This window comes from Vollenhovia emeryi, unplaced genomic scaffold (genome assembly GCF_000949405.1).
Source record: "Vollenhovia emeryi isolate VEMERY1.0 unplaced genomic scaffold, V.emery_V1.0 DF939198.1, whole genome shotgun sequence".
Classification (NCBI taxonomy): domain Eukaryota; kingdom Metazoa; phylum Arthropoda; class Insecta; order Hymenoptera; family Formicidae; genus Vollenhovia; species Vollenhovia emeryi.
The window spans coordinates 892,830-908,380 of NW_011967168.1; the positions used below are offsets into that span (position 1 = coordinate 892,830).

Consider the following 15,551-nt stretch of genomic DNA (forward strand, 5'->3'; position numbering starts at 1 on the left):
TTACATTAAAATCATTCAATATATCCCAGTAACTAACAGTTACATAACATCAATATTATAATTTCCTGTACAACAATATATGAACAATGTATATTAATTTAATAGAACAATAAATGATCTCTTCTTCAATGTATCATAATTGAGAACAACGATCAAACAGAGTCGTTGTAAGCTTAATTAAAAGAGGTCAAAGATGAAAATAATAATCTAATCTGCATAGGCAGATTTCCTTAACCGAATAAGTATTTAAATTGTAGCATACGCGTTATCAATCTTTAAAGAGTCAATCTCTCTCTGTCTCTCTCTTCCGACAAATTTGATTGATATGCCTTAACCGGCAGGTCTCCTACATTGAGACGAATGAGCTTGATTGGTGAAGAAGCATTGGTGAGGGTAAGCGTCTAAAGGGGACTAGAGCAGTTAAGTCGACAGTTACGCAAAAGATTTTCGCCGTGATGGATCGTTGGATAGGAAAAGTCGCGATAATCACTGGAGCAAGCGCTGGAATAGGTGCGCAGATCACGAGAGCACTCGCAAAAAATGGAATGAAAGTGATCGCTGTAGCGAGAAGACTGGAAAAGCTAGAGGAATTAGCGGAGAGTATCAAACATGAGTTTAACACTGAAGTGTATACAATGCAATGCGACGTCCGAAAAGAAGAGAATATCCGTAAGGTGTTCAAATGGGCGGAGGAAAAATTTGGTGGTACTGACGTAATGATCAACAATGCTGGAGTGGTTTCGACCGAAACGATTATAGGTAAATCGTCATCTTCTTTCATTTTTTCATTCTTTTTTTCAATGCAATGTAAAAATTTGTCAACAACAAAATGTACGGGGTCTGCTTTATGTCTGCTAGACATAAGTACCTGCATATAGGATTAAAGCATCTCTCTTATGACATTTTTCTTATACAAAGATAAAAAATTCACGTTATGAAAGAGTTATTTGTTGCTTTGTGTTGAAAGAGGGATCAACAGAGACATATCGCGAAATAATGGACGTGAATGTGATTGCATCAGCGATTTGTTCGCGGGAATTAGTGCAGTCCGTCAAAAAGCGAAGAGCGTCGGGTCATATCATTAATATTAGTAGGTAAGTATCAGATGTGGAACTAAACACAGTTAAGAAATTAATATTAGAGTTTAGAAAAAGCATTCGTACACCGACTACTGTGATCAAAACTTTTTGTCATTCTAATTTACTAATAAATTTTATACAAACCACACTGTACGTGATTGTGAATATAATATTATATATTATATGTACAGCACACGTACATGTGCTTGCATTTTCTCTTTCTCTCATCTATGATGCAAGATTCAAAGTTATTAAATTAGTTTATTATAAGAATGTACGATACTTGGAAATATAAAAATTTTTTACTGTGTTACGATTACTTAATATTTTGCTGAACAAAAAGATTTAAACTGTGATTCGATATAATAAACATGCAATATAGACTATACAGTATACTTTTTTAAAAATTTAATTACAGTCTTATTGCAATCGACAATCCTCCATATAATTCTTCAATTCGCAAGTAAGAGTCTATCTTGTGGTACTGCTAACCGTTATACTTTTACTTTATTCACAGTATAGCCGGACATAATGCTCAACAAATCACTCAACCAGTGAGTTTATATTGCGCCAGTAAATTTGCTATCACTGGTATGGCAGCGAGTTTATGCAATAAACTAATAAATGCAAATATCGACGTAAAAGTCACGGTACGCTAACTTTTTATACTAAACTTATTAATCGCGAAAGCAATTATTAACAAGCTGAAAAATATAACAAGGTAGATTTATTTCGCTGGTAATTCTAATTTACACTTGGTTATAATATAATCCATTTAAACAATACCTTAATGATAAAGATCTCTCTTTTCAATGTTGTAAAACAGTCAGATTTGCAATAATAACGATAATGATTTGATCAAGTTGAACGATATCTTGGTAAACAGAATGTTAGTCCTGGTGCGGTGAGAACACCTATGTTAACGGAAAGCTACGGCTTATCTGACGCTATCTCGAACGGCCTTCTTGGAGTCCTGGAAGACAAGGATGTTGCAGACGCAGTAGTCTATATTCTGAGTACGCCACCCTACGTACAGGTAATTATTAAAAAGATGTTATATACTTTTTATACTTTTGTATATTTGCAATTACAAATACTTGAGTAGAAATGTGCAAGAAAAATGTATGGTTTGTTTTATAACTCGTATATTACGTATAGAATATTTTTCGAATGTTATTTTAAGATTGAGACTGTCTGAGCACGAACTAAGTAACTGTTGCTTGAATGCCATATCAAGTACGCACTCAGCCGTAATTCATCTATTTCAGATAGCGGAAGTTATACTGACGATACATGAAGCTGCATTTACTTCAGAGAATGTTAAACGGTCCACGACAAAGTAATAGGTAATACGTATCATCGAGTGTTTAGCAGTCATATGTCCTTATAAAATAAATCAAGTGGAGGGAAATTTTGATTTTTCATTATACTCTTGAAATAAGGAGATAAATAATAAAAATAAGATAACTGAAAATGTACAGTGTACATAACGTGTTGGTAGTGAATATCGAAACGCAGGCATAATTGAAAAGGAAGCAAGTTAATACGTTTATTGCAATTTTAATAGTGATTAATTACAGCCTTAGCTTCTGTACAGCTATACTTGAAAAGTTGTTTGCGTTATGGATTACTTGTCGAGAATAAAATTATTCCGCTTCATCTACGTACCAAATACTTGATAAATGATTAAGAGATTATCATTAAAATAAAAATATGTATATATTCATTACTCGGATTAAATCGACATTCTTTAAGTAATCGAGTATTTTTATTTCTCTGTAGAGTTACGCAGAGTACAATGCTATTATAATCATACACGTGATGCATCTTTCTGTAATATATTAATATATCTCTCGTTATACGTTTACATTTCATTACATCACATTGAATGGACATGGTGCTGAAGTTGCCGGTTATGTACAGATTGTTTAAATTGTGCTGAAAAATAAATCGAGAATGTACAATTGTAATCCGCGGTGACACATTTAGAAACGATTAGTATATGTATAATGGCGCGAACGCATCGTCTACTGAGATTTACAATTAATCGAGACTAAGGAGATTACGAATAGTAATACGGACTGCTAATTCGAGAGAAGTAAAGAGAGACTTAAGAAAAAAAGAAATTTGTGTGTGTGTGTATTTTATCTTAAGAGTTAGTAGTATTGGTCGAGTATTGTTGAAACGCCTTTGTCATCCTGAGCGATATCGCGAAATTGTCGCTCGTCTCGTCGAACTACTCAATTAACTAATCATTCGTTTATACCAAACATATTTTGGAAGGTGCTTTGTCTCAAAGCGTAAACGTGCTTGCGATACTGTTAAATATCAGCATCACTGAATTCATTCTCTCTCTCTCTCTCTCTCTTTCTTGTTCTCTCCATTCTTGATTTTAATTATCTTGTATTATCGCGCATATTGCGTCATAAGGAAAGGCCAATGTTAATTTAAAGAGACTTCTAGACAATGAAATGACCGAGCCACGTGAATAAATAAATGCGTGTGCGTCCGTAGAATAGATTTAGCCTACGATCTGTCAAGTTAAAGGTTCAACAATGCATTTCGTCTTTCATATCTTGAGAATAAGTTTATATCATACATCTTTATGTTATGATCGATTTTATTTACGTGACTGGTCAATAATTTCTCTTATGCAATCGTGGTTTTAATGTACTTTAATTCTATCACGCGTTTTGGCCCCTCGTCCGCTGCAGAAAAACAATTCAATTGTACATACACATCCGGCGCACAGCCATTGATTAACGTCTGACTCTTACGAAACAACTAATTGTAAGCTAACTTTACAGTTCGTATCCTTGAAATAAAGCAAACATTTGAAGAAAAACAAATTTTGCTTATTTAAACTTTACGTAAAAATATCTCAAGTTTTTTTTTAAAATATCCGAATATATGTGTTAAAAGAATTAAATATGAAAAGTAAAACTTAATTGAGCATAGTAGTAAATTTTTTGGAATTTGCTCGGGTTTTTTCCCAACTTTCTATGTTGCTAAGTTTTTGATTTAGTTGATTTAGTCAGGCTACGTCACAAGATGACGATAAGGAGAAGGTAAACTTTATCTATTATATTAATAGCACGAAACATTTGTTCCATAGCAGTAACGCGAATTCATGCGCACGCGCGCGATTGAATGACGGAAATTAAATAAATACAGGACGGATATGTTCAATCTCGAAATAGTGAGATTATCCTATACATCTATATATCGCGATATATGTATATAATATCTCTGTGACGATAAAACGTTCCACTCGAAAAATCTGCTAGCTCTATGATCTATTTTACACAATATATATGTATATATATATGAATATGTATATATATATAGGTGTGTGTGTGTGCGGCGCGCGAGCATACGTGCACATATCAAAACACACACACACACACACATATGTATATATAGCGATTTTTCCATAGAGCCTTACCTCAAATTATTGCCACGTACAGAGAATCGGATTCAATTTCGGTAGTTACTTTCATTTTTCATTTATTATAAATTTAATAAACAAATAAAAACAATTTAGATATTCTTTTAACCACAATATAAAAAAGCTCTGCAGAAGTAAAATTACTATTTCTTCTTATGATATAACTAACATGACACCATCAATCACAAGTAACAAAGTACTAAGTAAGTGCGCGAACATATAATAAAAATAATAAATTTATGTGCAACTATAAATCGTATATAAAATAAAGGTCTGCAGTAGCGGCAATGTTTTCTATACGCGATAAAAAGTAGAAAAGAGAAAAAATTGTAAATCTTTTATTATACCGAAGTGTCCGATTCCTTTACGCGTATGACATTGGATGATAATGATGCATTGATGTAATGATAACTATTTGTCATTATATCAAGAATTTATGCGTTTTGTAACGCGCATTCGTTTATGGATATGTTTAATTACAATCTTGAATACGGACGTGTGCGTTGCTAACACGCGCTAACATGTATATTCTATAGCCGCGATATCGCGAGGAGTTGAACAAAATAACGTTTTCTTTCTCTTTCTTTTGTATATATACATATACATGAAATACGCAGTATGTATTAAACATACGTTGATTAAACATTAGCTGTATCCTGTTATTTGTTTCTCTTTATACATTACATACACACACATTAAAGCTGAACCAGTACGTGTATACGAATACACATTTAACAAACGGTATGTACAAGGATACTTCGTTCCCATAGATCTTTTTGCTGCGACTTTTAATAAACGCGAACGAAAAAGATCGACGTTTCCAAGTTTTCACCCAAACCCGTCACAAGTAATATTTTACACTCTACATTTGCAAAGATCGCATTGAAAATCGCAGGTCCCGATTATTCGCAAAGAATCTCTTTTTCGTTAATAAAGATAAATGAAAAAGATTGTAAGAAAAATATTATATCTTGTGCAATATTCGTATTCTTGTGCGACACGTGTCAATAAATAGTAACAAAAAACCTGCTGTGTTGTGTTTCTGAGATTCTTAGCCAATAAATACAAGTCTAATCACCGTCGATAATTATAATATTGTTTCAAAAATATATCCAAGTAAAAGAAGACATTTTATATTGTGTGATTTGCGTCAGTTAGATTTTTTCAAGTTTTGAGAAAAAATATTGGTTATAAATATATATTGTTCTTCTGAAAATATATGATTTAATTATTTCATTTGATATCAAAAAGCCGATAGACTTTGCTCGATGGATTAAATAACATTTACATATGTAGCGTTGACAGAAACACACCTTGAAATAAACAACTGCTAACGAGGATTCTTAAACTTATTGATATCAGCAAATATAAGTTTCTCTTTTGTCACTCGATGCGTACATTGTATTTAGGGATGGCCCTTTCCTTCTGCGAAATGTATGCCTTCCACAATATATACTCGTAATTTTATATCCAGCTGTGTTACACCAATTTTTCTCCCGTTTAATTTAAATTAATAAAAGAGTACAAATGATTCATTCTTTATATCGAACGATCGTAATATAATTCACGATCTACAATTCATGTTGTTCTTTTATCAATTCTTCTATTGTATATTATATATATATACATGTGTATACTATACATGTAATTATTCATTTAAATAATTTAATATAAATAATTAATAACATAAATAATTTAGAGGAATTTTAAGATGACAAATCATCGATCGTAAATATTTTTCTTACAAATTCGAAACTTTCACAAAAATGGATCTTAAGGAGTCTTTGAAATTAACAGGAAATGACGTCTAATCATTGTACATTGACGGTGACTATTTCGAGGAGCATTGTAACTATAATATAATGAGATCAAATAGTATTACATATGGAATAGTAGAAAACAATTGGTTAAGAAATATTCTAGAAATATTATATAGAAATAGCAGGACAAATACAGCCTTGGGCAAAAGTATTCGCCACCCCTTCCATTCTTAGAAATGTAATTTCTTTTGACTCTACCCAACTGGTTTCTTACGTATCTACACGTTAAACTGAATAACCTAAACCTAAACAAAGTATCACATCATAAAATTTGAATTTTGCTTGTGTTTGGTTTACTGCGGACGCTCCAAGTATGCACATTGCTCAATAATCTCCAACTTAAAACGTGCGAATTTAGCTAAATGTTTGAAAATACAATTACTTTTTGAGGAAGAAGAAATAAAAGACAAATGGCAAAAATGCCCTCATAGTACTGTGTGATACACCATAAATCGTTATAAAAAAATGAGTCACCCACTAGTATTGCTTATTTGACCTGAATGTAAAACAATTTAAAGTTATTGAGGTTTCACATAGGTGGCAAATATTTTTGGCCAAGACTGTACATAATTTGGGTCTTTGGTGTCAATCTAAACAAATTATTCAACATATTTGATGTATGCATATTTTTGTATATAGATCGTCATTTCCACTCATCTAATGTCCGTATGTCTATTTGTACTACCGAATGACGCTTGGCGTATCATTCGTAAGCGTAATAACAAGTCCGTAAACTTATGATAGATGCCATCCAATGCGATCACGAACTTGCGCGTAATCTAAAATTACAGAGACTTTTGAAAAATATAATTGTCCGGTATATCTTTCATTCTTCGGCTGGAGCTTGCGTTCCCCCACCGTCCTCGCGATTGCTGCTAGTCTTTTGTTCTTGTTCCTTTTGTGCTTTGGCTTCTGCATCTGCAGATAAAACGTTTATTTCATGCAATTCATTAACCTTATGAAAGTGATTTTATTAGCTCAAGAGGCTGCGGCTAATGGCAAGATGTAAACAAAAAAATTTCATAATTATGTTAAAAAATATTTTACTCTGTTTACTCTGTTTACAGGTAATTAAATAATATCTAAATTTCAGTGATAATAACATACCTCGTACTGCATGTTCTTTCCAGATTTTTTTATTTTCTGCGAGACATGGGATCCAAGGTTTGCCAATTTTAGATCTCCTATTTTCTTCTCCTGAACCTAAAACATCATTGTTAAATATGTCAGTTAATTGAATCAATTAAATCAATATAGTATGTATATGGAAAGAAAAGTTTTCGAAAGATACAGTAATTTAATTTAAAAGTAACATGTGTTAAAAAGAGTCTTACCATTGCTGGGTTCGTCCGCGGTATCCTTGACATTGAGCGGTGCGAGAACGGTTTCCAGCATGTCACTGCATACTTGCATGCTAGGCTCGACAATGAATTCTATGAATCCTATTTGAGATTCAGCTACCAACGTATTATTGCGGTCGCATAGAGGAGAAAATGGCAGTCCAAGCTCTCTCTCTTTATCACCTTGTCTGAAGAATTCCTCAAGAAGTTGCATCGTCCATCTATGGATTGAGAGAATTACACACGTCTGCATCTATTTATTATTACAACATATTGTTTTGCTTCTGTTTTTATTAGAAAAAAACGCACATCAATAGAAGAGAAATTTTTACTACAGTTTTACAATTTTTTACAATGTTTCGTCACAGTTAAATGAGTATTCCGAATAAAAAGCTTTACCTGTGGTGAAGATCCCATCTTTTAGCGGGATGCGAAATATCGCAACAATGGAGGACCAAGCTAACAGCTTTGCTCTTATCTACGCTTGGCTCTGCCAAACTTAGTAAATTTTTCATATTTTTTAGCTGTTGAAAGTGAAAACTCATATCGGTAGCAAGAACCATGTCAATGACGAGTGATCGAAATTCTCGAAATTCCTCTCTTGACAAATTCTGCAGTATATTACAATCATCTTCTTTTAGTATTCTAAAATAGACAATATATTGCAGTAAAGAACACTGGCATATTATAATATTATATTAAGTATTGATCCTACTCGTGCAACTGTATCTACAGTAAAAAAGCAGTCAATTCTAATTATATTATTTTTTTATTCAAGAAACGCAATTATTAAAAAATGTTTTGAAAAGGACAAAGATGTTTAAAAATGAAGAAAATTAAAAATAAAATGATGTAAAATATGAATGTATATAAATTACAAACTGCTGCCTGAAACAGCAGAAGCAAGATGGAATTTGCACGTACCGAAAGCTGGCTGAGATGTGATGATTTTCTAGCACGGCTCGGTCATTATATAGGAGCGCTGTATCACTACCGGACATTACGTGGAAATTGTTTGTGGTCCCAGTATGCTCGTAATCATGAATAATCGCTGCCACGAGAGTGGCGAAAATCTCGAGATCGGTCAACCAATTCTGCAACGAGTAATATCTGCCTGAAGCTATTCACGTGATTTATATTTTTTCAGACAAAGAGAAATTGCTAAACAAAATTATGTTGATTTTGCTCGATACACAGAGAGAGATATATACTATTTTGTTAATTGCGTTGCATAGTTATATATCGTAATCACGTACATGGTAATAATAATGAGAGGCTTGACGAAACTTTAATGCAAATAAATAATTAATTATAAGCTCGTTATGCTTAATCACTGAAAAATGAAGAAATCTTTTGATTGTCCTCTATACATGTAATAGTATAATGGAAAATAATATATGTGAAAAGACTTACCATCAAACCTGTTTGACACAGAATGTAATGCATCGTTTGTGCAACATCGGCAGCGTGGAGATTGTTGTGGTATGGGTTTCGATGCCTGCAATAACCCTCCTCGACTCTTCCGAGAAAGCACTCCAAAACTGCGGGAGGTACTTTAAACTTGTGAATCATACCATATCGATTGAGGAGGTCATAGCCCAGGTATTTCACTGGCGTACCCAGAGTGGCCTCATGCAAGGAAAATACATCGAACGACCAATCGTCTAAAGTCTTGAACGGTAAAGGAAGCAATGTGAATATTTAAAATTTCAACAACTCTCGACCTTAATTTTAATAATAATTGGACCGATCTTTGATTGATTAAACATTCTCTCTTTTCCTCGACTCGAATAATTCAACGTTCATATCTTTATGCCGTGATATATTTATCGTTAAGAATTAATCGCCACATAAAGATACGAGTACTCTCGAACCGCGGCTCGCCGGCGGCGGATTACCTTAAGTACTTTGACGACTTCGGGCGGAAATTGCATGAGAGCGGTATTCGTGACCCTCCTATAGATCCGATCGACGAATATGCCTGCCCTGATGGCGTGGGCGACCGAGCGAAATTTCGGTTTCTCATCGGCTTTCCGCCTAGTGGTGGCGAGCTGCCTAGTGAAAGTCGATGCTAGCCATTCGCGCACTTCCGGTGGTACCGCATCTGGCTGCACCTCTGACAGCTCGTCATCTTCATCCGCCAGTCGCCTAGAGGAGAAAATCGTCCAAGACAGCGTTATAGGTCAGCGACTGATACATTCGAGACGAACAAAACAAGTGCCTACCTTCGCTACGCACGATCGAATATCAAGTCGAGACACTTGGTGTTCTCGTAAATTTATCTATACTAACTCGTTTCAAATCTGTACTTCAACAGGAAGCAAGTGCGTCATGAAAATTGTCAATTTACAAATTGCCAGGAGCGCTGTTGTTATTTGTTTAAAAGGTCATCGTCTAATCAATTGCGTATGCGGTAAAATACTTTTTCATCGCTCGCGAGTGACAAAAATTAATTGCAAAAAGTTGCGATTACACTCGGAATATAATTGATATTATATTCCACAAACAACAGTGTGTCACATATACACAAAATGTCTGGATCTACGCGAAAAGATATTTTAAGAGCAAATCTTTTAGCACACACGTTTATTATTCTTTAGCTTCCATCCATAAGCCGCCCTATACCGAACATATTATAATTTTCTAAACGTATCAAGATTCTATTCCATTCTATGTATGTAGTATTGACTGACTCACTAACGATAAGACACGCTCTCTAATTAAATTAGATATATTTAACTAAAGTCGTACTAATTACATCATTTCAGTGAGGAAGTTATATGAGTATGCGAAATGGAGGGAAATATACCACTGAAAAAATGAATGAGATGGGAATGAGGATTCGATGATAAAAACTAAAGTTTAAATAAACCGCTGTGATCTTTCGAGCGTGCCTCTTTGATCTCAAACCTGATTCGATGCACAGATCGCAGCAGTGATTTAGCAGACTTGAGCGAAGCTCTATATCAGCTCAGTCAAACATCTTGCCAAACAATTTTGACACCCCTTCTTGTATTCCCCAGTGCCAACTAGGTATTAATACGACCGTAATAACGGCGCAAACAATAACGCTACGATATCGCGATTTCGTTTCAAAGTGTATTTTTCACGTACTTACATTGATCTTGAGTGCAAATTACACACAACACTAAACACGCGGAAATCATTGCCAGTGAACAGGTGCGAGAATTTGGATTAATTAATATCACTAATGACAACAACAGTTCTAACAGTTCTAACAATTAGTTAAGAGATGAAAACAACAATTACGCTTGTGCAAAATGTTTCATACATGGGCGATCGATTATGATAAATAATAGAGTTGGAATTTCAGAATAAACACTAATAGATTTAGTTATACGCAAAGAAGCTACATGTGTTCGCATGCGCATCATACGCTGCCAAAAATTGCGTATATGTCAAGTGTCTCGGAACCACTGTAAACACACGCACACACCTCATACTTTGGAGTGGATTTCTTCGCGTAATATATACACACACTGCTTTGCATAACATTAGTCATTTTAAATACACATAAAAATTATACCTAAATATATTTAAACCTTAAATATACCAAGTTTCTCTTGATAAAGTTTTAGATACTTAATTCATTAAGATTAAAAAAATTTCAATGTTAATTAATTCCATGATTTAATTGGTCATAAAAATAATGGTCCTAGTTTATCCCGCAACACCCTATATAGTATACGAAGAAAGCGTCGTCGTATACATATACTCGTATGTAGCAAGAGTTGGAGTGTGCGCTAGCGATTTTTCATGCAAAAAGACCACGATGGCGCCAAGCTCAAAGTGCAAAGTGCAAAAAAAGTGGTCTCGTATGCATTTTTGCGATTCGCGTTCAAAAATGGAAACTTTGGGAGAAACGAACCTACGGCGTACACCCGGACGACATATGGCGGTTGACTCCACACGCTCAGCATCTCTATAATGTGAAATACGAAGGAAAACATATATAACATTAAAAGGTCTCACATTGATCTAAGCGACTTTTGCTACATTCAAGCAAACATCCCTGCATGCCTGCAGTGTAGGATGATTTGAAAATATTGCTTCTTTTTTCGCTCGCTCTCTGGTACGCCCTAGCTGAAGATTATTTCCAAGAGTAGCCACCTTTTCGTAATCATTCCCATACGCACAATCGCATGTACACCCATACACATCCACGGCGCAGCGCGATAGATTTGTAGGGGATGCTTGAGGACCGCCCGGTGATAAATGTCCTACGTACATACATGCACTTCTCTCGGGCAAGAATAGTGCCAGTAGAAAACGGTCGATTATCGTGAGAACGATGCATGTTGCACGGCAGGCAGATACGTCCGACAAATTGAGCAGGTTACACCTAGAAGGAATCTAGAAGAGACGTAAACTAGAGATAAGGAGCGAGAAAGAGAGAGAGAGAGAGAGAGGGGGAGGGAGGGAGGGAGGGAGGGGAGGGGTAGACAGACAGACAGGCAAGAGTAATGTTTCCATGCTGTGCTCGAAAGTGTCGTTTAATCCTCGTAGTTGATCATTCCTCGCATCGATTTATCCTCTCAATATCGCGCACTAGATATGCAAAAATAATAAGAAATAAAATGACGAATGTGATTCCGTGACTATGACCAGAGGATTTTTTGTCCCGATTATCACATCCGATTATCTAATCAATTTATGTATCGCAAAGTATGGCATCTCAACGAATATTTTTATACAAATGCAGGATGCTAAACAAGTGATGAATGTCTGCGACCTTTAATAATTATTCTCTAAGAGAACTCGTCTACTCGCAACGATTTATAGAAACATGCTATAATTGTATCATGAGTCTATCAGATATAGAATAGTAACTTTGAGTTTCTCAACTACTTAAGTAAGCTTATTAAACAAAGAACGCATAGCTATTTTAGCGTTTCAGTTTTGTGCACATCGACTAATCTAGAGACGTTCGAAAGAACTACGGATTAGAACATCGAGAAACGTTGTACACTTTTTGGTCTATAAGTGATATATTCTTATAAAGAGGAGAGCGACATCTTGAATTCCTCACGAAAAAAGAAGAAATGACGTAGAAATGACGTAAACATGATGTAAAAATAAAAATAAGATATAACATTTATGTTGTTTTATGTTACTTGGAATAATTTGTTTAACGTAAAGAAAGCCTAGCCTTAATTATAACCATTTTAATTATACATATTTTTTATTCGATTTATAAAAGACATGGCCCGAAATAAAACTGGAAAATATCACTGTCGCTTTTCCACGATACTGATTAGTTGTCAATCGCGCGCACAAAATTCAAGCCGTTGATGAATATTGGCAGATTGACATTTAGCGGTTGACTGAATACTGAAAAACGGTCGATAAAGAGCAAATAATAAAATGTTATATAAAACATTAAATGTCATGTAAAATAAAATATTGGAGATAACAATTGGAAGATATTTTATTACAGAATAATAATATATATATATCCAATTTTCGCTTTAGTTTTTCTCTGGTATATTTTCTAAGTTTTCCAATTTACTTGCAAATTGCCATATATCAAGGAATTAAAATTGTAACTAGTTGACATTTTCCTTCATTCTATTTTAATAAATTGTTGGTCTCCTCAAGTTAAAAAATCTTTGTTCTATACTCAACATCAACTATAGCAGTTTGATATTCAACAACATTTACCAATAATGTTAATTATGTAGAAGAATATCACTGGTAATAACAATAGAACTCTCTTTTAGTTGTTTAATGAATTAGTATTTAAAATATTATAGAATAATTATAAGATGTTAATATTATTACATGGACGAAATTCATGATTGTCGCTCACCGCCGCGATTACCAACGATCGTTTTCGAGAGAGGGGGGGGGGAGAGAGAAAGAGAGAATCTCGCTTGTTAAAACGCGAGTATGAGTCTATCGTTGGAGAAAGAGGACGACAAAGAGCGTCGGACGGCTGCGGACTGCGGGAAAATGGACAGATAGGGCAAGTAAAAAACGAAGGAGAGTCGGTGGGGAAGATCTCGCGTGTTACGAACGTGGGAGTCGTAAAGAGGGTTGGAAATGTGAATGTTTCGCAACCTTGCCCATATGGGGGTGCGAAGCTTCCGTTTCTGGGTTACCACCGCGTGGCCCTGTGGTCCGTCTGAGTCCAAGCCGCCCCCTAGGGATGAAGACGTCAGGCCCGCCCCCCTACGTGATGACCGAGCGCACTCATTCCCGCCTGAACTCACCCTGCGGTAGTGCTCGTTAGTTCATGTGTAAAAAAGATTAGAATAATACAAGATTACAATTTTTCTATTCTTTTGACTTTCTTCGTCTCTTTTCTTTCTCTAATACCACGTGATTTGAATATCGCACTGCTGCACTCTCAACGACGATCCTTTTCATGTTGCGATCAATCTAGTATATGTCGCAATAAATCTAGAATAGAAGAAAACAGGATATACCCGATGCGTCGTGCTTTACGGCTGCTATAGTGTCATTGCTGAAAAACCAACGTTGTAGGATATGCAAGCGAGCTAATCGCATGTCCGTTGTCGGGCGCAATTGCGTGAGCAAAAAATTAGAAAAGATGTCAAGCGTGTAGCTTCAAGCGTCGATATCTTCAATTGGAAGACTCGTTGATAATCTTCGGGGCAGATGTATATTGTGCAAGAGTGGTCAGAGTTGCGTGCGATTGTCACGCAATCAATGTATCGCACGGAGATACATATATCTCGTTGTATGCGCGAATGACTCATACTGCAGAGGGACTTTTTTACAAGCAATGAAAATCGTATGACTTTAGTCGTTGAGATGTGAGTTTAGTGGATAATCAGTCCCCGTACGCATAAAACGAGCTGTAATAACATGGAGAATCGTGCTAAAAGGAAAAACTTGTGCCTCCTGTGTGAGGATTGAGCTCACGACCCCTGGTCTCTACCACTGAGCTAAAGAGGCGTCGATGTCGATTCCTCTCGGGCGAATTCACGGGGATGATCCTGACGAGGAAGAATCCTGATGGATCGTTGTAACGTTACGTGCCATTTATCAGAGTTAGAGGAAACATCGCGAATCGTTGATCGCTCGTACGATCGATCTCGCTTGCGCGCATATGGGAAATGGTCCTTCACGGCCAGCTGAATCTTTGATCGTCCGGTAATTGAACAGGGGTTGTGAGCTTGATCCGGCACGACGCATCGCGAAAACCGAAAATGCGGAAAGCTCTCGTTTTCAACGAAATTTAAGTTGCACCTAGCAAGTGGCGAGGAAAGTGTCGTGTTAAAGGTCACACTGCGCGACTCCATATCAATGAAATAGATAATTAACCGATAATAGCCAACTCCGCTGCGAACGCCATGCCTCGTGAAACAATTGAATCAATCAGCATTTACTGACGATGTAAAGCGCAAAACGGCTACATACACATCCGTCTGATCGATACACAAGTGCTACCGCATTAACAAATTACACGAGGATATCTTTTGAATTAATCTCGTCCTTGTCAGATATTCGATTATTACGGTAGCGACAAAAGGGAGTCGTTATTAACCGCGAGGTTTAGAACGTTGAGACCATTAGGATGCTGGTAGTGCCTGCAAATTTCGGCAAAAAAGCAGCAGTATTTGAAATAGTTGCAGGCAATGATTAGTATAAACGCGACTGTTGCTTTCCACTGGTTCGCGAGAGGCTTGGAATTACCGTACGAAAAGATACTTACTTGGTCTCGTCGATGAAAACAGCCTCGAGTACGCGAGCTGCGTAGTGCAAGTTTCGTTGAAGTAATTCGGCGGATATCTCCCCATGTTGTAGCTGCCTCAATAAACACCTCAATCTGCAAAAGAGAGGTATCTCGGAGTCCTTCCCTCGGCGCCAATAACGT

At 35.9% G+C, this 15,551-nt stretch overlaps 2 protein-coding genes across 11 annotated transcripts in view; one reads left to right on the top strand and one right to left on the bottom strand.

The window, feature by feature from the left end:
• Positions 1-344: 344 nt before the first annotated feature.
• Positions 345-3,924, top strand: LOC105561928 (dehydrogenase/reductase SDR family member 11-like). Its single transcript, XM_012012311.1, has 5 exons — positions 345-759; positions 968-1,094; positions 1,597-1,729; positions 1,966-2,115; positions 2,348-3,924. Exons 1-5 carry the CDS (start codon positions 456-458, stop codon positions 2,420-2,422), a joined length of 789 nt encoding a protein of 262 aa, XP_011867701.1. The 5' UTR covers positions 345-455; the 3' UTR covers positions 2,423-3,924.
• A 224-nt stretch (positions 3,925-4,148) lies between these two features.
• LOC105561932 (calcium/calmodulin-dependent 3',5'-cyclic nucleotide phosphodiesterase 1A-like) overlaps positions 4,149-15,551 on the bottom strand; it is a 62,971-nt gene continuing 51,568 nt past the window's right edge. For 7 of the 10 annotated variants that reach the window (XM_012012320.1, XM_012012318.1, XM_012012324.1 and 4 more), the window contains 10 exons: positions 15,390-15,503; positions 13,769-13,921; positions 11,577-11,630; positions 9,586-9,835; positions 9,101-9,358; positions 8,612-8,781; positions 8,087-8,332; positions 7,682-7,908; positions 7,455-7,550; positions 4,149-7,265 (listed from right to left, as the gene is read on the bottom strand). In XM_012012320.1, coding sequence (XP_011867710.1) covers positions 7,174-7,265; positions 7,455-7,550; positions 7,682-7,908; positions 8,087-8,332; positions 8,612-8,781; positions 9,101-9,358; positions 9,586-9,835; positions 11,577-11,630; positions 13,769-13,921; positions 15,390-15,503 — 1,660 coding nt within the window. In that variant the 3' untranslated portion in view covers positions 4,149-7,173. The remainder of the gene's footprint in view (positions 7,266-7,454; positions 7,551-7,681; positions 7,909-8,086; positions 8,333-8,611; positions 8,782-9,100; positions 9,359-9,585; positions 9,836-11,576; positions 11,631-13,768; positions 13,922-15,389; positions 15,504-15,551) is intronic. The other 3 variants (XM_012012317.1, XM_012012325.1, XM_012012326.1) reach the window with 3 other exon arrangements.